This window comes from Cavia porcellus, unplaced genomic scaffold (genome assembly GCF_034190915.1).
Source record: "Cavia porcellus strain 051 isolate PalLab524CR breed Dunkin Hartley unplaced genomic scaffold, mCavPor4.1 scaffold_26, whole genome shotgun sequence".
NCBI classification, from domain to species: Eukaryota; Metazoa; Chordata; class Mammalia; order Rodentia; family Caviidae; genus Cavia; species Cavia porcellus.
Genome location: NW_026947509.1, coordinates 33,700,383 through 33,723,996, shown reverse-complemented (window position 1 = coordinate 33,723,996; position 23,614 = coordinate 33,700,383). Strand labels below are relative to the sequence as shown.

The 23,614-nt window shown below is 46.4% G+C and overlaps 2 protein-coding genes across 6 annotated transcripts in view; both read left to right on the top strand.

Annotated features, from left to right (window-relative positions):
* Efhd1 (EF-hand domain family member D1) overlaps window positions 1-6,971 on the top strand; it is a 30,217-nt gene extending 23,246 nt beyond the window's left edge. The window contains exon 4 of the mRNA XM_013157334.3: window positions 6,025-6,971. Coding sequence (XP_013012788.3) covers window positions 6,025-6,159 — 135 coding nt within the window. The 3' untranslated portion in view covers window positions 6,160-6,971. The remainder of the gene's footprint in view (window positions 1-6,024) is intronic.
* Window positions 6,972-17,784: 10,813 nt separating this feature from the next.
* Window positions 17,785-23,614, top strand: part of Gigyf2 (GRB10 interacting GYF protein 2) — a 128,714-nt gene continuing 122,884 nt past the window's right edge. For 3 of the 5 annotated variants that reach the window (XM_063237101.1, XM_063237100.1, XM_063237098.1), the window contains exons 1-2: window positions 17,792-17,943; window positions 21,980-22,042. The gene's annotated coding sequence lies outside the window, so the exon portion shown is untranslated. Of the gene's footprint in view, window positions 17,944-21,979; window positions 22,043-23,614 lie in introns of all 5 variants that reach the window. The other 2 variants (XM_013157488.3, XM_013157487.3) reach the window with 2 other exon arrangements.

Sequence of the window (23,614 nt, the reverse complement as noted above, 5' to 3'; positions counted from 1 at the left end):
TCAAGCTATAGCCTATACAGATGGCTTTGTCAGTCCGAGTGCCTGTACATCCACGAAGTGTCCTGGCTGAGCCCAATCAGGGCAGCAATCTCCCTCCCGGTCCTTGCTGGGTTCAGGGGCGGGTCTTCGTGTGGAGGGATTACTCCATGGCCCGAGATGGCTGGCACCCTCCCCGGGTCGCCTCATTACAGCCAGGCCCAGGATTCCCATGACTAAGCCATTTCCTCCCAGGAAGCCAGGTGTGTCCCAGTCCTGTCCAGGGACTCGAGCAGAAGCAATTGGCGAGCAGGATGGTGCCGTGATGCCTTCCTTGGGCCTGAAGTCACCTTGGATGGCACCGAAACCGGTTTCCCACTTCTCCGCTCACACCACTCCTGTTCCGGGGTCTTAGTTTATAATCTCAGCTCTTCAGCTCTTCCTGGCCTTTGGCCCCCCAGGCCCTGTTCCTCCCTGCCTCGTTCTTCTCCCGAAGTCCCTGCCCTGCTGGGCTCCATGCCTTTCTAGGGGCTCTGCCCTGGTTGTGTCACCTGAGCCCGTGCCTGGGCCCTGGTTCACACAGCAAGTGCCGCTGCATGGCTGGCTCCGTGCTGATCCTGGGGAGCAGGTAGATGTGGCCGGGCCCTTGGGGAAGCCAATTGTAAGTGGCTCTAGTGACCAGCAGGGAGTCCCTTAGGAGTCCCCTGTATGGGAGCGGGGGGAACCGCACCGTGTGTGCCCAGCATGCCAGGGGCCACATGACCTCCCAGTCACCTGCTGCATGCCTGAGGAGGGGCACACCAACCAACTCCCTGCAGTCCTCCTCCTCTTCCTCCTCCTTCTCCTCCTTCTCCTCCTTCTCCTCCTCCTCCTCCTTCTTCTTCTTCATCTTGAGACAAGAACTTGCTATGCAGTTCAGGCTGACTTTGAACTCACTATGTAGTCCAGACTGGCCTCAAACTGGCAGCAATCCTCCTGCCTCAGCCTCCTGAGTGCTGGGGCTACAGGGATGAATCACCATGGCTAACCAAGAGCAAGAACAATTTTTTTTGTTTTGTTTTGTTTTATTTTGGTACTGGGGATCAAATCCAGGGTCTTTGTACTGAGTTATGTCTCTAGCACGACCCTCTACCTTACTTTTATTTTTTATTCTGAGATAGTCTTACTTGAATTACCCAAATTGACTTCAATTTGCAGGCGCTCTGCCTCAGCCTCTCAGAGTGCTAAGATTAAACCAAATGTGATGGCACATGCCTGTAATCCCAGGAGGCCGAGGCAGGAGATTCACCTAGAGTTAAAGATTACATGCATATGGGCTATGTAGTAAGATTCTGTATCATAAACAAACATAAAAAGCAAGCAGAGTCCTAGGGTTACAGATGTGTACCATCGAGCCTGGCAAGAACAATGTTTTTTCTTAGTGGTGGGGATGGAACCCAGGGCCTTCACAGTGGATTACAACCCATCCTTTTTTTTTTTTTTTTTTAAACAAGGAGTTGGCTGTGTAGCTAAATTGCCCATTGGGTTCAAATTTGAGATCTTCCTGCTTCAGTCTCCCAGAGTGCTGGAACTATGAGAGGATACCACCAGGTGTGGTCCTAGTAAATGGAGTTTTAAGAAGAGATTAGTATTGGGGGCATATCTCAGTAGTAGCCCAGGAGTTTGAAGGTGCTAGGTTCAATTTCCACTCCTGAAAAAAGAAAGAGAAAGAGAAGAAATCAGATGAGGGCAACACAGATGTCCTGAGCCCAGCCAATGAGTCGGTAGAGATGCTAAAGATCAGACTCTCCAGGGAGTGGGAGTACATGTTGCTATGGGGTGCAAAGTGAAGGGGTCCAGAGAGAAAGAATGAAGACCCCAAGGCCAGCCACGTGGCAAGGCCGGGATTCCCGAGAGCTCGAGGTTCACGTTTGTCTGATGCTCATAGCAGTGCTCGGGAGCTGGGTGTTAATTGTCTCATTTTGCAGGTGAGGACATTGAGGTTTATATGGTGGCCTGTTGGTAAATGATTAGCCATTGGCTCCCTGGTTAAAATATGAAATGCATCAGTCTATTATAAATTTTATGCATGGATTATAATTTTATGCATAAATAATATGCAACACATAAATTTTCAAATGATAATACAGGCTGCATGTGGTAGGGAAGCCTGTAATCCCAGCACTCCAGGCTGAGGCAGGAATATGGCTGTGAGTTCTGTGAGTTGGGGACCCACCTGGGCTACATGGCTAGACCCTGTCTCAAAAAAAAAAAAAAAAAGACAATAAAAGAAAGATAATACACAGTGCCTTTATTGTGTGGGTTTTTGTTGTTGTTTGTTTTTTGGTTTCTTGAGACAGACTCTCACTATATAGTCCAGGCTGGTCTCAAACTCACACAATCCTCATACCTCAGCCTCCTGAGTGCTGGAATTCCAGATGATTGCCACCATGCCAGGATGCTTTTACTACTGATTCTCAGAAGATGCCAGTGATTTTTGCTGGACTGAGGTATATAAGCTAGTCTGTGATTGCAAAGTGCAAAAAATGTGGTTAATTTAATTTGTAAGGGAGAAAAAAAGTGAAAGGCTGTGTATTGGAACATGCATATTTCTCAGTGATCTGAGCAACTCCTTGGTAAGAGTTTTTCTTTTTCTTTCTTTCTTTTTTTTTGTCTTTTTGAGACAGGGTCTCTGATGTAGTTCAGACTAGCCTTGAACTCACTTTGTAGCCCAGGCTGGTCTCGAACTCACAACAATGCTCCTGCCTCAGCCTCCTGAGTGCTTGCTGGGATTACAGGCGTGAGCCACACCCGGCTAAGAGTTTTTAATATTGAAATAATTTTTTGATTTTTTGGGGTGAGTCATAGGGTACAAGCAGTAGACAGTGCAGGATCCTGGGTTTCATCTGTGTTTGTCACATTTTCCCACCACTCTATGGCAGGGCTGTCTAGACTGTAGGCATAGCCGTGAAATGAGCCCAGGGGTGCTGTGCTGGCCAATGCCCACTTGAGAATACTCATGGCAGGGCCACTGTGGAGTTCTGGGTGGATCATGGCTGTGTGGAGATGGGAAGATTTACACTGATGGCAACGTCTGCCTCTTCTACCATGGCTGCAGCTCAAAGCAGGTGCCCAAGAGCAATGATAATAGTTAGGAATAGCAAAAATAATCAGGAAATAGCCAGGCATGGTGGCGCATGCCTGTAATCCTAACACTCAGGAGGCTGAGGCAGGAGGATTGCTGCAAATTCAAGGCTAGCCTGGGCTACATAGAGTTCAGATGCAGCCTGAACTATACAGCAAAACCCTGTCTCAAAAGAAAAAGAAAAGAACTGCTTAGTATTTATTATTTTTGTTTTCTATAAACTTAGTTTTAGGGGTTTTTTGGAGGGTGGGGGTAGTTTGGGAGAGTCGCACCTCAAACTAGGTGTGACTCTCCTGCCTCAGCCTCCTGAGTGCTAGGATTACATCTCTAGGTCCAGCCAAAATGATAGCTCTAGTTTTCATGTTGTCTCTATTTAAATTAGCAATACACAGTCTCTGGGCTTTGAGTGGCTGGCTTTTGGGCCGATTTCATGCCAGCACAGCCCACCTCTGGGGTGAGAGGTGTTTAGGAACTGTCTGGGGCCTCCCTGTGCAGGGAGAGGGGCCAGAGAGAAAAGATTGCATTGATGTTTGTTTCCCATGAAGAGAGGAAGAAGTGGGATGGGTCTGGGGAAGAGAGTCGAGCCCTGCCAAAGACCCATCTCAAACTGGAAAAATCCGTCTCAGTGGAGCGGGACGCTTACACTGCAAGACTTCCTGTAAAGAAAAAGAAAAGTGTTCCGGCTTGGAAGCCTGCACACAGAATCATCAGTACAGCCAGGCAGGGTAGTACACGCGTGGGGTCCTAGCACTCTGGGAGGCTGAGGCAGAAGGACTTCAAGCCCAATCTGAGAAACTTAGCAGATGTAGCTCAGTAAGTGTGAAGGCCCGTGATTGTTTCTGCAGCTCTGGGCTCAAGCCCAGCAGCCCATGCGTGCTAAGCATACACCTTACCACCAAACCCCAGCCCACCCCAATTTCCAGTGTTACAGAAATAATGCCAGCATGTTACAAAAGATCATGGCATGTCCATTCTCTGAAGCTGTTGCTTCTGTTAATAAAACCAGATTTAAAATGCCACACCAGAAATAAATTTTATATTAAGGAATATAGCTGTAAAGATTACAAAACATCAGGAAATAGAATGAACTTATAACATGTAGGGAGATTTGTACAAAGACTTTAAATAATTTTAAAATTATTCCTGTTGTAGGAAATGTCAAAATGAAAGAAAAGTGGCTGGATGTGGTAGAAAACTGTAATCTCAGCACTCTGGGAGGCTGAGACAGGAGGATCTGGTGGTGTTCAAGGCCAGCTTGAACAATTTGGCAATTTGGGGAGATCCTGTCTCACAGTTTAAAAATTTAAAAAGGAGGGGCTGGGGATTTAGCTCAGTGACATAAGCGCCTGCCTTGCAAGTGTGCGGTCATGAGTTCAATCCCTGGTACCGATAAAAATGAAAAAGACAAAAAAAAAATTTTAAAAAGGGGCACTGAGGCAGAAAGGTTACCATGAGTTTAAGGGCAGCCTGGGCTACATAATGAGTTCAAAATCATCCTCAACTATACGGTAGACCTTGTCTCAACAAAACAATAAAACAAAACTTTAAAAAATTCGTATACCTCTCACTAAAAAAAAATGAGTTTATGGAGGAGGAGCTTTTTGGGTCTTAATGAGCTAAATGAGGAAACAAAACCATCAAAGTAGTAGAAGAAAACACAGAAAAATGGACTTAAAGCCTTGTGGGCCAAGAAAAATCTTAAACATGGTATAAAATGCAAAATCCAGAAAGGAAATGGTTGACAAATTCAATGACATCAAAATTGCAAATATTTCTGAGACCCAAGATAGCTTCAAGTTAGAAGAGAAGCAAAAGCCAGCGGTGAGTAAAGAACTGGTAGCAAAAAGCTGCATTTTATTAAAACTGGAGAATCGGTGAGCGGCTCTGCAGCAGAACAGACAAACAGGCGAAGGTTACAAGTGGGAGTTCACTGAGGAGCAAACAAGGCGCCAGCTTTTCCCAGATTGGCAGGAAGGAAGCGTGTTAGTGATAAGCTTTGGTGATACTGGAAGGGTAACGGGACAGCTGCTTCGGAGTGCAGTGACATACACACCCGGTGCATCATTCAGAAAGGGTACCATGGACAGGCAGGGTCAGCTGTTAAACAGAGAACTTTTACATGGATTTATCTGATATGCATTATAGGAGACAAATGCTGAAATTAAAAACATGGCAGTTGGGCATGGTGGCTATATTCACAGCACTCTAGGAGGCTGAGGCAGGAGGATCATATGTATGAGTCTAGCCCAGTCAGTGTAGTCACTTAAGGAGAACCTGTCTTAACATTTTAAAAAAATGTGGGCTGGGGATGTAGCTTAGCAGTGCAGTGCCTGCCTGGCAAGTGCAAAGTCCTGAGTTTGATTCCCAGTACCAAAGAAAAAGTTTTAAAGTATTTGTTAATTTATTTAGAGACGGGCTCTTGCTGTGTAGCCCAGGCTGGCCTCGAGTTCATGGTGATCCTCCTGCCTCCTGAGTGATGGGATCATAGGCATTTGCTACCATTCCCAGCTACTTACTTATATATTTTTTGTTACTAGGATTTGAATTCAGGCCCTTTAGCTTGCCAGACAGGCGCTGTGCCAATGAGCTGCATCCCAAGCCCTACTTACTTATTTTTGAGGCCAAAAATATTTCGCTAACTGGCTAAGTTGCACAGGCTTCGTTCCCACCTGTGGTTTTCCTTCCAGCCCCCAGCGTGTTGGGATTTCAGGCGTGCAGCACCACCACGCCTGGCCTCGAAAATATTTTAAAAGGGCTGGCGATGGGACTCAGTACAAAGGTCCTGGGTTCATTTGACTATGCCTAAATAAATACATAAATAAAAAGAAAAAATTTAGAGCGCCCCCTACCGCTGTAAGTGCGTCTAAGCAGCAGCAGACCGGGACGGAGCCGGCCCGCTCCCAGCCACATCTGCTCTCTCCTAGGCCCAGGCCTTGGCGTCTGCCAGCAAGTTCGAGGCCGAGCTAAAGGCTGAGCAGGACGAGCGGAGGAAGGAGGAGGAGGACCGGAGACAGCGCCGGGCCGCCTTCCGCGAGCTCAAGGCTGCCTTCAGCTCCTAGCGCGCCCGCCCAGCCACTGCATCCGTCCTGGCCAACACCACCCTCCGCCCAGGGCTCCCCAGGCCGGGGCTGTTGTCGCCCCAGCAGCGTCCTGGCGCCGTCCCCTTCTGTGGCCAGGACCTCCTTCCTCAGCGACCTTCACGCCCCCCTCTCTAGTCTCCTCTGCCAGTCTTTTTGGCCACATGTGCTCCTTTGCTGCCCGTCTTCTCCTGTCTTTTCACTTTCACTCTTGTTTTTTTCCTTTCTTTTTTACACAGGGTCTCCCTATGCAATTCAAGCTGGCCTTGAGCTCACTTGTAAGCCCAGGATAGCCTTGAATTCAGAGCAGTCCTTCTGCCTCAGCCTCCGGAGTGCTGGGTTTACAGGTGTGTGCCACTACTGCCCCTCTCCAACAGGGGAGCAGCCTCCCTGAGTCCAGCCTCTGTGACCTTCACACACACACACACACACACACACACACACACACACACACACACTCTTCCCCCTTCCCCCCAATCTTCTTCCTTCTAACTTCTCTGCCCTGCAACCATTCTAAGAATGAGGGGTTCAGCAGCCACAGCGCCCTGGAGGAGGGTTCCTGCGGACTCCCAACAGGGCAGTAATCAAGGTGTTCCCAGCCGACATACCAGGACCCCCATCCTGAAGTCACCCCACAGCATGGAGGTGAGGGTGTTCCCCACCCTAGGACATGCTTCGTGCCCTGTGAACTGGGGAGTCGCTCAGAGTGACCACGGCTTGCTGTGTTTTCAAGCTTCCTGGTGTCGCATTTATTGCTTCTGCCATCTTTGCAATAAAAAAGCCCCTGCCCTGCATCCTTTCAGCTGTCTCCTAAATAATCCATGGCAGAGGACGTGACCAGTGTGCCAGGGTCCCTGGAATCATCTTTGCGTGAGGGGTGATGGGGGTGCAATGCCTCCCAGGCCTGTGTGGACACTGAGTTTCTCAGGCACAGCTCCTAGGAGTTTGGAGGACCACGCCTCCCTTCTGGGCACATCTGTAGCCTCATTTCCTTTGTTTCCGAGGTACCTGCAATCCCGGAGTTACCACACTGGACCCTGTGCCCTCCAGGGAGGACAAGGCCTGGTCTCCACACACCCTGGGCCTGCAGCTCTCAGCTCTGTTTGTAGCCAGGGTCGCCTGCAGGCAACCCACGCAGAAACATTCCATTCAGATAGTCAGGGCCAGGTCCTTGATGAGGACACAGCACAGGCCTGGCTGGAGCCATGTGTGAAGATGGAAGTCACAGTGGCCCAAAGGGATAAATGCCAATCTGAAGTTATTGGTGCCACCTTTTTGAGATCTCCCATAAAAACAGACCATCATCTCATTAGGGGTGGCCCATCCTCTCCCACTAAAGATGAAGACTGCAGAGTCCTTAGCCAAAGAGAGTGATGTCTCCTATATTACTGGATCAATATTAGCCTAGCAGCTACACTTCTGATTTTATTGGTTGGTTATAGTTTTGGTTAGGGTTGGTTTTTTTCTCCTTTTGTCTTTTTTAAATCCTTTTGAGACAGGGTCTCGCTATGCAGTTCAGGCTGGCTTTGTAGTCCAGGCTAACCTTGAATTGGCAATGATCCTCCTGCCTCAGCCTCCCAAGTGCTGGGATTACAAGTATGCCCCCTCCACGCCCTGTTTTGATTATAGTTTTGATGCATGTTGTACATACATCGTGATTTTACTCTAGAAAACCTCAGAGAAGCGGGCTCGTGGGGAACCCATTCCTGTCTCTCCAGAGCTCTTCCTCTTCCCCCACAGATTCTCCTCCTCTTAACCACTGATCCTTAGAATTCATTCTTTGACTTTGAGGAGCACCAACTTGGCATGTCTGACATCTAGCAGGTTGAAATTTACATTTCCCCTTATGTCATCATCACCAGAAGGGAGAATAGGAATGGAGAAGTTCATGAAATATGACCCAAAAAATCATGCATCTGCAGATTTACTCACAGGGCACTGGGCCTGTGATCCCAGCACTCAGGAGGCTGAGGCAGTAGGATCTCCATGAGTTTGAGACCAGCCTGGACTCCACGGCAACTTCAGGGCTGGCCTGAACTACACAGTGAGAACCTGTCTCAAAAAACCGAAACCAAACAAACCAACCAACCCAGAACTAAGTAAATGAAATAGAAAACAGAAAGCTGGGGCAGAGCTTCCATGGCAGAGCACTGTCTCATGTGCACAAGGCCTTGGGCTCAAGCTCTGGCATGCAGCTACTGGAAGCATTTCTCTGGGTCAACAAGCCTGGGGAAGAGCTGAAACTCTGGACTGCCAATAATAGAAACTGAAAAGGATGGCTGGGGATTTAGCTCAGTGGTGTAGGCGCTGCCTGACAAGTGCATGGTCATAAGTTCAATTCCTGGTACCAAAAAAAGAAAATGAAAAGGACTTAGGACTCAAAGAAAGAAACAAACAGGACCAGGTGAGTATTAAGACCAGGATGGGATCTGTCTTGTCCCTCTTGGTTATTTCTTGGTCACAACATCCTGCAGGTGTTACTGTCTATGTGACACTCACCTCCAGTCCCCAACCTCTGTCTCCAGGGCCTAGGGCACAGCTCAGCTCTTCATTTCCGGGTCTTTGCAGTGGCCTGACATGTTTCACTACCCACGTTCACTCTGCCTGTCCACCTGGAGGCTTGAATAATCTTGTTTATTGTCTTTTTTTTTTGGTTGAGGCCAGGTCTTGTTATGTAGCCCAGGCTGGCCTTGAACTCATGGTGATCTCCTGCTTCAGCCTGCTGAATGCTTGGATTATTGGCCTACAATACAACATTTTGGTAAACTGGGGTGATGTTTATGAGATGCGTGTTTCTAATATCTTCCCTCCATTTCTTTTTTTTGGTATGGGGATCAAACTCATGATCTCTTGCTTGCAGGCAGGCACTTAAAATGCCACAAAGCTAAACCCCTGGCCCCTCCCCTTCCGTTTCTGAATCCCGTAGTCTGAATCTGGCCCAGGTTCACCATGTCCCATCTCTTGTCCTTCCTCCTTTCCTTTGTACATTGGAACTGCACAGCCCAATTCTACACAACCTGGAATGGTTCCTGGAAGTGTTGTGGTGTCCACCTGGTGCCACGGCCCCTGGGTTCCCCTGCTGCCCCATGGGGGTGGCTTGGCTCAGAAAGTGCCTTCCTCCAGCTCCCTCACTGCTCCTGCAGTCCTTCTTGGCCTCCTGGTGTGGACTCTGCCCTGCCTGTCTCTGGGGCCTGGCATGGTGCCTGGCAGAAACAGGCATCGTGGCTCGTTGGGTTCCTGGGGATGTGCCAGGTGTTTGCAGTGCACAGGTGGGCAAGGTGGGATCCCACCCCTGTGTGCCTGTGTCCCTGTGAGCAAACAGCTGCAGCTGGTGACTCCACAAAGTGGAGGTTCGTGTACCTCATGATCCTACAGGGACATGGGCTGGCATCTCCTGCCCTAGAGAGGAACTCAGGCAACTGGCACTGTGATGGCAGGAGAGGCAGGGAAAGGTCTTGTGACCAGACAGGCTGCCCAGGGGAGAGCCAGACTTCTTTTTTTTCTTTTGTCTTTTTGAAACAGGGTTTCCCTATGCAGTTCAGGCTTGAACTTTCTCTATAGCCCAGGCTGGCCTCAAATTTGCAGCAGTCCTCCTGCCTCAGCCTCCCAAGTGCTTTGATTATAGGCGTGCACCGCCATGCCTGGCTCAGGCTTCTTCTTTATTGCAACACTCTTAGGAGAATTAACTCAGGGATGTCATTAGGAAAATATTCAAATTGAGCATGGTGGTGCTCTCCTGTATTCCCAGCACTAGAGAGGCTGAAGTAGGAGGATCGTTGTAAGTTCAGGACCAGACTGAGCTACTGAGTGAGCCCAAGGCCAACATTAACTGCATAGCAAAGGCCTTGTCTCAAAAAGACCAAAAAAAAAGGAAAAAGAAAAGAAAATGTTCATCCCTTAAGTACTCTTAAATTCCACCTTTTCTTGTTTGAGACAAGATCTCACTGTGTAGTTCAGGCTGGCCTTGAGCTCACTAGTTGAGGCTGGCCTTGAATTTATGGTGATCCTCTTGCCTCAGCCTCCTGAGTACCGGAGTCACAGGCAAGGGCTACCATATCTGGCTTGTTTTTTTTTTTTTTAAACTATGTAGTCCACTGTGTGTTCCAGGCTAAACTTGAACGGGCTATGTAGCCTAGCCTGACTAGAACTTTCCATTCTCCTGGCTCAGCCTCCCGAGAGCTGGGATTACAGGCATGCACCACTACACCCAGCTATCTTGCACCAGTTCTGATGGTGAGGAGTTGAGAAGCCATTTTCCTGCTTGGGTCTGACTCTGGGCCTGTCACGGTTAAAATGCTGGGGGTCTGAGTGATTGACCCCACCTGGAGAACCCACTTCCCTGCTGACAATTTGCAAGTTGGGGGCTGCTTCTGTGTCACCACCACACAGTTGCTGCATCCCCAGTGCACGAGTGACAGAAGAAAAAGAGGGACCTTCGAGCTGTGATGGCCTTTGCAATGAGAACTCACACTGGGGCCCCCCAGGTGGGGGTCGGGTGCTGTATTTGATGTGACCACAGGGAGGCTGTCACAGTTTGTCACTGTAAACTCCAGAAACCCAGGTGGTTTAGGTGGAAAAGGAATCAAATGAGAAGACACAGGAGGGCTGGGGGGCAGGGAACATGCTCAGGAAACAGGCAGGAGCCAGGCAGCCGGGAGAGCAACCCGAGGCACTGGCTGGGGACCATCAAGGGACGGTGCTGCTGCCCCAGGGGCCAGAGCTGTGGCATCTGCTTTTCCATCATTCACTCCAGATCCACTGTCCCAGGCTGGGCGGCATCACATGCCATGGTGGCATCTAGAGTTTTTGTCTTTTTCTGCAAAGGGAGGTGGGCTCTGGTCCTTATCCTGATTCTCTTTGTTTGGTTTTTGAGATAGGATCTCAATATGTAGCCCAAATTGGCATTGAACGTATCATGATTCTCCTGCCTCAGCATCCTGAGTGCTGGAATTACAGGTGTGCACCACCACATCTGATGTTTGCTTTATATGGGAGACATGAAACTGTGGCTGCCTGAAAAGACAGTGAGGGTTACAGGGCCAGTGACCAGGTGAATTTTAGGGCAAGACCACTATATTGTTTATTTAGGCAGCTTTCTAGAACACTACACAAGACACGGAGCGGGGAGAGTCCTGCAGTACTGGGAAGGATTAAAATGTTTTCCCTTATGTGTATATTTGAACTTTCAAGTTTGATTTTTTGAGAGAGTTTAACTTTGTAGTACAGGCTGGTCTGGAACTCACTATTTTCGAGCTCATAGCATTCCTCCTGCCTCAGCCTCCTGAGTGCTGGGATTATAGACATGACTTACCATGCCTGACTTGAACTTTCAACAATTTAAAACCAAAGAGATGAAGTTTATATTACCACGACAGCCACTATCAATTCTATCTTTTTTGGTTTGTTCATTTTTTTTTTTTTTTTTTGTCTTTTTCCTTTTTACCGGTACCAGGGATCAAGCTCACGACTGCCTGCTTGCAAGGCAGGCACTTATGCCGCTGAACTAAATCCCTAGCCCCTCATTTTTGTTTTTTTAAGACAGAGTCTAGCAATGTAGTCCAAGTTGGTGGTGAACTCACCGTGGAGCCTAGGCTGGCCTTGGTCCCATGTTGATCCTCCTGCCTCAGCTTCTGGAGTGCTGGGTTTTACCACCATGCCTGGCTGTATCATCACTAATCTTCATACTAGTAAAAAAAAAAAAATGAGAGAAGGGTGTCTAAGACCACAAAGAGGAGGAACCCAAAGGCCACAAAGGTTTCTCAGAGTCAGCTCAAACACAAGGCCCTCAGTGGACAAAGGACGCAGAGGAAGGTGGACAACATTTTGGGACACAGCATGTGACACTAGATCAAGGGAAACCTTTATTCACTGGTAAAGTTCCATTTCGCTTTTTGGCTTTTTAAGTGTGTTTGCTGTGTATTCCAGGCTGGTCTTGAACTTGAGATACTCCTGCCTCAGTTTCCCTAGTGCTGTGATTTCAAGTGTCCAATGTTTTTTTAAAAAATAATTTATATCCAGAGATGGGTAATAAAAACATGAAAAATGCACAAGTACTTTTACAATAAAACCTGTTTTTCAAACATTAGAGTGAATTTATTCCCACAGCTGCCATTCATGCAGCCTCTCTTGATGTTTGCTGAGCGCTCTGATTCACGAGCGCAGGCCGGACTCAGACTCTGCCTGGTGTTTTCCTCTTAGTCTCTAGCTTTGAGCCTGACTTTCCTCCAAATGAGTCTACTTTCTGTGACTGTAATAAGATACCTGTAGCTGAACATGTTAGAAAGAAAGCAGGTTATGAAGCTCATAGTTTCAGAGCCTGAATGTCCAAAGAGCACAGAACTGGCTCTGACGAGGGTCCCTTGGCTGAGTCACATCTGGGCAATGGCATCACAGTGGGAGCACCTATGAAAAGGAGTGGGGTGGGGTCTTTTACAGCAACTCATGGGAATGTGGTGTGCACACCTGTAATTCCAGCACTCAGGGGGCTGAGGCAGGAGGATCATTTCGAGTTCAAAGCCAGCCTCTACTGGATAGCAAGACCTTTTAATTTTGAGATAATATTTCACTAAGTTACTAAATTGGTCAGGCGGGGCTCAAACTTGTCATCCTCTTGCCTCAGCCTCCAGGAGTACAGAAATTACAGGTGGACATCATCCTGCTCAGCTAAGCTCCACCTTTTAAAGAGACCACCATCTCCTAATGTTACCACACTGGGCACCAAACTGTCAACAGATGAGCCCTTGGCGGGTGAACTGAGTGGCCTCACAGAGGCCGACAGTTTCTGTGCCATCCTCCTTGCCCTCTACTTCCATACTTCCCTGTCCTGGTGGACATCACTGGGCACCACACTCATGGCCATGGCACAGCCCCATTCTCCTTGATACTTCTGCAAACTTGGCACTGGCACCGGGTCCTTCCTCCTCTGTGGGACATGTTCCTGCTTCTGGTCCAGTCCTACCCAGAAATGCTTGTTTTGTGGTTCTGGGGACTGAACCTAGGGGCGTGCACATGTGCTCTGCCACTGACATCATTTATTATAATAATTTATTTAATAAAATAAAATTATTTTATTTTGTTTTGAGACAGGGTGTTGCTATGTGGCCCAGGGTGGCCCTGAACTTGCAATTTCCCTGCCTCAGCCTCCTGAGAGGCTGAGATAACAGGAATTTTACAGACAGGCATTTGCATGCCCAGCTGGAACTTATCTCTGTCCACAAGGAACACTTTTCCTCCCAAGAACCCGACTGAGCTCCTTTCCTTTCTTCAGTGTAGTTAGGGATGAATCCCTAGGATTTCAAATATCCCTCTCTGCTTGATGCTAAGTCTTTCACTTAACCCCTGTCTTTTTTTCTTTGTGGCTGGGCCAATACCCAATCCCCACAGCTGAAAGGAAAGATTTATTGTGACTCAAGATTCCTGCATGTGCAGTCCATAGTCAGTCAGTCCAGACCAGAAGAGGCCTAGGGAGGAGCATGGCTGAGAGGAGCTGTTTCTGTCCTGGCAGCCAGGAAGCAGAGAGCAAGGCAAGGAGGCCAGAGGAAGAGGAACACTTCCAAGCCACGAGGTGGCCCACTGATTGGCCTTGTGTGACCCACGCCCACCTCCTATCTGGAGGTTAGCTATGGGCTCCCATAGTTAATAATCTTCCAAAAGCTCTGCACCTGAGCCTGTAAAGCTCTTGACAGCATCCTCTGTCAAAACCATCACACATCCCCTCTGATCCCAAGCTCCACAGCCTCTTCATCCTTTGGAGTGGCTGCTTCCCTTTGCCTGGCTGCTACAGGGAGATGCCACAAACAGGTGTCTTAGAACAGAGATCTACTGTTTCTGTACAGTAGATCTACTGAGAAAGTAGATTTCTGTTCTGGAGGTTGGAAGTCATTGTGCTGGTTCTTCCACAGGCTGGGACAGAGAATCTGCCCTCAGCTTCTGGTTGAAGCTTCTCGGTTGTAGGAGGTTCAGCCCAACCATCATCACATGGTGACGATCTCTGGATGTGTTTATGTCCCGCATTTCTAAGCACAACAGCCACATTGAAAAGGAGTTGACCTCATTTTACTTGATCACCTGTTAGAGAACCTGACTCCAAATTAAGTCATACTGTAAGTATTGGAGGTTAAGGTACCAACATGTGTTTTTGTGAGACATAAACATTGATGTCCCTTCTGGTCACCACTACTGTGAACAAACTGGCCCCTAATGCAGTGACTTATTTTAATTATGCTCATGGATGAGGCATGTAGGCCAGGCACAGGGAGGATGCTTGCCGCCTCAGGACACCTTGGGCCATGCTGGGGTTGACATCATCTGGTGAAATTTCCCCTCAGATGTCTGCATGTTGAGGCTGGGACTCCAATCCTGGCTGCCAGCCTGGCGGCTGTGCCCTGCCTCTCCTTGTGATCCGGGCTTCAGGCAGCTTGAGGTCATTTGGGTTTACAAGAGCCAGCTTTGTTTCAAAAGAGACCTTTAGTCATGCAACAAGGATTCTGTCTCACTTCTCAACTCTGCAGCCAGTGGTTTACATCTGCTGCCTTCTGTTGGCTGTAAGGACTCAAGGGGTGAGGAATTTGACTCTAGAAAGAGTAGAGGAGGGGGCTGGGGATTTAGCTCAGTGGCATAAGGAATTGCCTTGCAAGCAGGCAGTTGTGAGTTCGATCCCAGGTACCGATAAAAACAAAAGTTTAAAAGAAAAAAAGAAAGAGGAGGGGAGGTTTGGGAAGAACATGGGAAGGTTCTTTAGAAAAAGGCATCTTTAGAGAATGTCATCTTCAGAAAAAAAAAACCTGTCACAAGTGCTGAGCCTGAAGTGTTTACAAACTTAACTCACTTCAGATTGAACTCCTGTCCCCCACTCCCATTCCCAAAGATTTATTATTCTCAGTGTCTGTTTGTCTATCAGTGATGCCCTGACACTGAAACTTGATTATCACTGGTGAAAGCATGCATCAGTCTACTGTTATTATTTGTTTATTTATTTTTGAGACAGGATTTCAGCATGTAGTTCAGACCAGCTTTGAACTTACCATGTGTGTAGCAGAGGTTGGCCTTGAACTCAGCAAGGCAAGACTCCTGTCTCAACTTCCCAGTGCTGGGATTTCAAATGTGCACCACCACACCCAGTGGTCCTCTGTTATTTAAAAACCACTATCTGAGCAGGGTGTGGTAGCACACTCTGTAATCCCAGCACTTGGGAGGATCCCGGCAAATTCCAGACCAGCCTGGGCTACAAAGTGAGCTCAAGGCCAGCCTGAATATATAGTGAGACTCAAGAAGGCAAAACAGGGGCTGGGGATTTAGCTCAGTGGTTTAAGCATCTGCTTGGCAAGCATGAGATTGTGAGTTCAATCTCTGGTACCAAAAAAAAGAAGACAAAACAAACAATAGCAACAAAAAATGAAACACCCTTGAGGATTTATCTGAACTCTGTAGGTATTTGTTGAGCATTTGAATTGTGTCAGTACAGTGTCAGCAGCTTTAGGTGCATGATATGGTGTGTACGACAGTTAAATGCATGGGATTTGCCAGGCATGGCGGTGCACTCCTATAATCCCAGCATTTGGGAGGCTGAGGCAGGAGGATCACCAGGAGTCCAAGGTTAGCCTGCCCAGTTTATGGCTGTCTTCTAAGGGTCATTGGGGAACAGCTGTGGGTGATCTGTTTCCTTGATTTTGGTGACAGTTGCCTGTAGACATTTGTCAAAAGTTGCAGAACAAAATACTAAAAAGGCTGATTACTCTGTGTAAATCATGCCTTCATTAAACAGTAAACACAGGAGCTGGGCGTGGTGGTGCACACCTGTAATCCTAGCAGTTGGGAAGCTGAGGCAGGAGGATACTTGTGAGTTCAAGACCAGTCTGGGCTACAGAGTGAGCCCAAAACCAGTTTGAACTGTATAGTGAGCCCTGTCTCAAAAAGACAAAACAAACAAAAACAAAACAACAGTCAACACAGACACTGTCCAGGTGTCACCATATTAGCAAGGTGTCATGGCTGGCTGGGTAGGGAAACAGGCTCTGGAATCTGCCAGCCTGGCTTGGAGGTCCTGGCTAAGATTTGGAGAAGGTGAGCCCCGGGGCTTCCTAGACTCTCATGGATTACAAGAGAGATAGCAAGAGCACTTAATGGGTGGTTGGCACACAACAAGTATTCTTTTTCCTTAGAAATTACAGGGTAAGGGATTAACTTTGGTCTTATGGGAGGATTAAAGAAACCCATCGGGTAGGCTGTAACATTCGGTTTAGGCTTTTAAAACGAAGAGGAGCTTTGGAGACTGTGGAGAGGAGGGAGAAATGCTTGGAATGGCAGCATAGGAAGAGGGACCAAGTGCAAAGGTGAAAAGGGTGGCGTTTGGAGCCCCTGATCAAGGGGGAAGAACAAGAGCCCCCCCCCCCCCATGGACGACTAGGGTAGTTTGGCAGAATAGGGTTGTGAAGGGCCTGGCTGAGAAGCTCTACTGAGTTCGCAGGTAATGCTGATTCTCCTGGGTCCCTTTGTGCAAGAAGGATATGGAGGTCAAGGGAGCAAAGTTTTTCAGAAAGCAGGACAAGGGGGATCGTGTTGAAGATGGAAACGCTAGAGCAAGATGTGGACTGGAAATCTCTAGTTCTAGCAATCCGTAGGCTGCAGCACCCTTAGGACAAGCTACAGGAAGACAGGTAAGGACAGAAGCATGTCAGAGTGGTTCTGAGTGCATGCAGATCGAGAAAGCCCATGTAAACAACTCTGTGAGGTCTGGCTTTGGAAGAGAACAGAAAAGCTTGAACTGATGGTGCACGTCTGTAATTCCTGCAGTTGGAAGGCTGAGGCAGGAGAATTGCTGTGAATTTAAGACCAGCCTTAACTGCCTAGAGAGCCCATCAAAAACAAAACAAAACATAAAACAAAACAACAACAAAAGCCACAGAAAGGCAGAGAGGGAAGTGGAGTTTTTGATATATTTTTTTTTTTTAAAAGTTGATAGGGAGGATCCTGTAGAAAGAGCCATTGATGGGCAGGAAAGAATGAGAGAACCAAGGGTTAGAGTTATCAGTTAGCTGATAAAAAGACTAGACACCACGTTAAATCTGACTTACAGAAAACAATTTCCCAGGGCAAGTAGGGCCCAAACACTGCTGGATGTCCTGTAGTTCTCTGGCAGCACTAAAACAGGAGCACGTTAAGTAAAGGGTTGTAGACCCAGATGCAGTACAGGGATCGAAGCTATTAAGTCCTCCCGGCTGTCACATTTTAATGCTCCGAATTTAGTCCTGTTGTACCAGATGGGAAACTACTTGGAATTTCAGCTTTTGTAGTTTCCCATTAGTTTTATGGTGACAAACTGTCAAAAGTTTGGTTGAAAAGCTACAGAAATGCCCTCGCCTGAACTATCAGCTCTTAAATGTCTTGGAGATTTTTGAATTGCAAAGCGGTCGTGGATTGGGTGCGACGGACAAGGTGTCACAGGGTCCCCGGCCGGACCCAAACCTGGACACCAACCCTAGCCAAGGGCAAATTGAGCGCCTGCGCGCTGCGCTACCCCGCCCCCTCCCAGGCTTCTATCCGGGTCTCTGGACAGGGGCGTGTCCTTGTAGCGGGGCGGGGAGGCAGCGGAAAGGAAAGATGTCGTGGGAGCTGGAGGAGGGGAGAGAGCGAGGCGTGGCGTGGGCGTGTCCGGGGCGTGGCGGAGCGCGCTGTCACGTGACGTGCGTGGCGACGTGTCGGCCATCTTGTGTTGTTGAGGCTGAGGACTGACTTGGGTTTTGAGAGACTCTCTGTCCCGGACCGCAGGTAACCAGCGACTCCGTCTCGCTCCTCTGCCCGAGTCCACTCCGAGTCCCGGCCCTGCCCCTGCACCCCAGGCGGCCGGGGCCTTCCACCTGCGCTCGCGTCCCCCCGCTACGTCCTGACCCAGCCCGGCCGCATGGGTTCCGACAGGCCGCCCTGGCAGCGGCCGCGGCCGGCTGGGGGGCGTCAGGCGACCGACAGGTCAGGTGCGGGCCGGAGCGAGCCTCTTGCCGGGCGCGTTTTTGCTGCCGGGAGCCCTCTCCGTCGGGGCCCGTGAGGCGCCGAGGGAGCCGCAGAAGGGAGGAGGGCGGTGGGGCGCGCGGTGTCAGGCCGAGGGCTCGCCTTCCGCTCCGGGCCCGCCGCCCGCCCGGCCTCGGGGTGGCCGGGAACAGCTGCTGCGCCCCGACAGCTGCTCCCGTCGGCCCCCTTCCCACACCTGCCTAGGAAAGGTGCGCCCTGCCTTCCCCCGGAGCATCCGGATGGGGGAGGCTGCGTTCAGGGCTAGAAGACGGGGTCCGGCCCAGGCCTGAGGCCAGGTGGAGCCATGATCGGAGCCTGGGGCCGACTGAGGCTGGGCAAGTGGAGACCGTGGCGGATTTGGGGACGGGGACGTACACACCAGGCTGGGTAATAGTCTTCAGTGTAAGCAGTTCCCCACTAAGCACTCAGTATTGTGACCAAAATATAAATCAAGCGATCAGATCTGGAAGGGATGAAAGAAGAATGTTGTATGACCGAGTTTGGGAAGCAATAAGGTGGCTTCGCCTTTATCCACTAATCCCCCTCCTACCTCCCCACCCCCAATTTTCCCGAAAGTCAAAGCACTTAAACACATCTAATCTCTCTGTAAGAAAGGTAAGTATTCCAGTGTAACTCTAAAGAAAGCAAGGGACTAGAACCCCTGAACTGCAGTGTCTAGCTGGTGCTGTAATACCTTGTATAGGTACTTTTGGTTCCTAGTGTTGTATTCAAGGCAGATACATTTTTTTCTTATGTAGGATTTCCTTTTCAAAATCTAATGACTTCCTATAGAAACAAAACTTTTGCCATTCTTTCTGTACATTAACTTTCACTTTCCTAGTATTTGCAGCTCTGGCCTTAGAATTTGTTCATTTTGGTTAGAATATGAAGATTTTCTCTCTCCTTCCTTGATGTTTTCATGTGTTTTACTAGTTAGTGCAGCAGCTTTTGGATTTTTTAAACTGGAACATGTACATATATATTGTATCAAATTTTGACCTCGAGAGGACTTTAGGAAAAAAATATAAAAGGTGCATGAATCTGGAAATATTTCACATGATAGTTGGAGATTTATCATAGGAATACACTGGTGAGGGTACTGATCCACTAGAAAGGAAAGGACTTTCACACTCTTTTGATACTCTGTAGAGTCAGTAGACAGGAGGAATTGTGTATTCCTTCATTCATTTATTGGACACATTTTGAGTAGTTATTACATTGTTGAGTGCTGGGAAAAGAGCAGATAATTTTCCTCTCAAGCTGGTTTGTAGACATAAATACTTAGGTAAAATATACAGATGTTCCTCAACTTAATGGTGGAGCGACATCTCCGTAAACCTACTGTAAGCTGAAAAATGATTTTAATACGCCTCACCTGCAGCACATTACAACTTAGCAGTGCAGTCCACAGTAGCATCTTGGTTTCTCACTCATAGTGGTGTGACTGAGAGTTGTTGTAGCATTGCTAAGAGTACTACATATTGATAGTGCAGAACATGTATTGTTTTTTGCACTGTAGTAATAAAATCCCAAGTTGAACCATTCCAAGTCAGAGACCATCTGTAAAGTAGTAACTGACATGGGAAACATGAAATGGAAATAGAAGACAGTAAACAGTTGGCGGTTTAACTTTGAGTCCTCCAAAAAAGCTTTATGTTGATGTTTGAGGAAAGACCTGGCAGTTAGAAGAGTGGTCCAAGGCAAAGATCTTGAGGTTAAGCTGAGGTGTCACCAGACATGGTGTAATATGCCTGTAATCCCAGGTACTTGGACCTGTTCTGAAGGCTGAGGCAGGAGGATGACAGGTTCAAGGGCATCTGTGGCAAGACAGTCTTTCAAGAGGTTGTAGTTCAGTGCAGAACACTTCGCTGGTGTGCATAAGGCCCTGGGTCCAATCCTAGGACTACACAAACAGTAACAAAAATGAAAACAAAATGGAAATGGGAGCCATGAACAGTTGTCTTAAGAAAAGCACTGTGGCTAGCCTAGGTAGAGACAGGAGTGAGAAAGCTAGGGGGTAGGGTATCAGCCTCTGGTGTGAAGCTTAGCTGGATTATTCACTATCCTGGAATCTTTTCCCTTCTCATTTATGAGTCTCAGGAAAGAAAGTCAGATTTTGGAGATTTGGGTCAGTATCCCTTACCCCATTTGGAAAAATTCAAGGTGTTTATTACATGTTCAGAATGTTGTAATGAATTGTTTTTCTCAAAAAATGTTTTTAAGATTGACCAGGCATGGCAATACATGCCTGTAGTCCTAGCACTCAAGAGGCTGAGGCGGGAGAAATGATGTGAGTTTGAGGGCAGCTTAGGCTACATAGCAAGTTCAGGGTTAGTCTAAATTGCATAGTGAAAAAGCAAAAACAAAAAGATTGATACTAGACTGCCTGTAAGTATTTTTCAAAAAGGAATGGCTCAGAAAGGGATCTTTGGAAATTTTAAAATAATTCGAAGATACAGGAAAATGAATGAAAAGGATTGTACATGGAATCAGTGCATTAACTCAGGCTGTTTCTTTAACTGATTAGTAATTAATTTTTTTTTTTGAAACCAGCCCAGACTAACCTAACTCTAAATTCCAGGTGATCCTACTACCTCAACCTCTGGAGTGCTGGGATTACAGGTTGTGCCACCACACCTGGCTAAGAATTTCTTTAAATTTTGTATTGTCCAGCTTAGTTTTATATACCTCAGAGGAACTTCTATTTGTGTTTATCATTTATAACATTGTACATGTGTAGAGCTTTTTCTGCCGTTTTTTTTTTTTTTTTTTTTTTTTTTTTTTGGTTTTGCGGATTGAATTCACGACTGCGCTTGCAAGGCAGTCTGCCGACTTTTAATTCCTCCACTTCTCACATTAGTTTTCGAGTTAATTTGATATTTAATAGACCATGGAAAAAGTGTTCTAAGAAATTTCTTTCTAGTTTATTTCATCTTTTTTTCATTATTTTGTGGTCCTAGGGATTGAACCTGGGACCTGTACACTGAGCTACATCCCCAGTCTCTCTCACCTTTTTTTTTTTTTTTTTTTTTTTTCCATTTTGCTAAACTGGGCTCCAATTTGTGATCATCCTCCTGTTTTGGCCTCCTAGAGTATTGGGAGTATAAGCCAGTGCTACTGAGCCATTTTGTATCCATATTCTTGTGTGTGTGTTTCCTGGTTTGTTTTTTAAGACAAGCTCTTACTATGTTGTACAGGCTGGCTTTGAACTCATGGTAGTCCTTCTGACTCAGCCTTCCAAGTGCTGGGATTTCAGGAGTGTACCACTGTACCTGGCTAATATCCATATTATTAAACTGACCTTTCATAAATGTATCTGTTCACCTCAAGAATATTTTTGAAGTGTTTTTGCTGATGAATTGTCTGTATGAAAAATGATTTGTGGTTGTCAAAACCATGCATGCATAGGAATAACAAGGTCCGAGTGTAAGTGAGGCTGCTTGGGTGAAAGGTGATGTAGTGATAAGATAGTGTTTTAATTAATTGAATTTCATCTCTTGTTCCTTTGTTGAATTTTTGAAACAACTTTTCTAAATTATAATTTTTACATCATAGTTTATTCTCATGATGGTATTTGAATACTTCATGTGTCTTGTTCTTTTTCACTGACTTTTGTACTAGAAGGTGATACTACTGATTCTGATTACGAGGAAGATGTTTTTGGGTGAAAAGATGACTACTGTTCTCTGAACTTCCAAACAATCTTTGATTTGTGCCATTTTTAAAAGCTGACTTTATTTGTAGTTCTCTGTTAGTCCCTGCTGATTAAACTTTCCGTACTTTCTTTTTTGTTCTATAGTGGGACCAGTCTCATTAGGTTGAATCTACATCCTATGTTGGTGTTAATCCAGGTATTTTAGAGGCAAGTTAAATGTCTGTTTTCCTTCAATAGTTTGAATAGCCTTTAATATTCATTGATCAGTGTTGTAAAAGTTTGAGGAGCACCCCCCATCTTCACTAGTATTTTATAGTAATAAAGACCAAAGGATTCCATTCATTTTTTAATACCTTGAGGAATTATATCTTTTTAAAAATATAAGGAAAATTTAATTTCATGATTAAGCTTACCTTATTCTGATCTGTGGTACTGGAGACGGAACCAATAAGAAACAAGTTGTAGGAATGCAACCATATTGTTGTTGAATTAATTGCCCATATAACTTTGATGTTGGGAGAGAAGGGGAGAGATTTGAAAAACAATGTTTCTTTAAGTGACCAAACTACTACTACTTTTTCCCATCTGGGAATTGAACTAGGACCTTCATACTGAGCTACATCCCCAGCCCATTGATAGATCGATTGACTCATAGTATCTCACTGAATCACTAAGTTGCCTAGGGTGGACCTGAACTTGTCATTCTCCTGTTCAGTGGTGGTGAACCTATGGCAGCAAGTTGTGTGTATTATTGAAATCTCTTAAAGGTTCACCATCACTGTTCCTGCTTCTGTCTCCCATATTGCTGGGATGATTGGTGTGTGCTACACCAACCAGCTTGACTTTAATTAGATGAAAATATTTTCATTTTATTTTATTTTATTTATTTTTTTTTTTGTCTTTTTTTTTTTTTTTTTTTTTTTTATCGGTACCAGGGATCGAATTCACGACTGCCTGCCTGCAAGGCAGGCACTTATGCCGCTGAGCTAAATCCTCAGCCCCTATGAAAATATTTTCAAAGGGTTGTATATTTCCCTACTGTCAAGGCACACAATTTTCTGGGGTTTTTTTGGTCAATTATTGGGCTTCTTTAGCTTGAACTTAATCATAATTATAGTGAGAGGTACCCTGAAATTTGTTGTCTTTAGTTAGCTCCATAAAGTTTGTCTTATGATTTAGCTCACTCTCATTTTTCTTTTTGTGTTTTAAAAAAGTAGAGTGCAAGAGCTATAGTTGATGAATTTTTGGGCATCATAACATAGCCGCTTCTTTTCCTTTTCCTTTTTGTTTTTGTTTTTGAGACAATCTTGTCAGATTTGCTAATGCAGCCCAGTCTGGCCTTGAATTTGATGATCCTCCTACTACATTTTAAATGCTGGGATTACAGGCATGCATACCATGCCTGGCAACATGATGTTTTTTTTTTCCCAAAATAAGTGGAAGTGCTTCCCCTAAGTTAATTTCTTGCTGTTAATGGTATAGTCAACTTTAATTTTTGATTACTTTTTTCAGTAACATTTAAAGTGTCATTTGATTTTAGCTAACAAACTAGTCGATGTAGTAGTAGTTCAGTTCATTCCTTGTCGCTTGAAAATCAACATCGTGTGACTTTAAGGTTCTGTGATTATTTTGTAACTGAAAGCACACCCAGAGCTTTGATCCTTAGACATTTTGGCAGTGTCAGATTTTGAGGAGTTTAGTGATTATTTGTATAGAATGCATATTGCTGTGATAGCACTGTCCTTTTCTATTAGATACCAAAGAATATCTTTTTTTGAT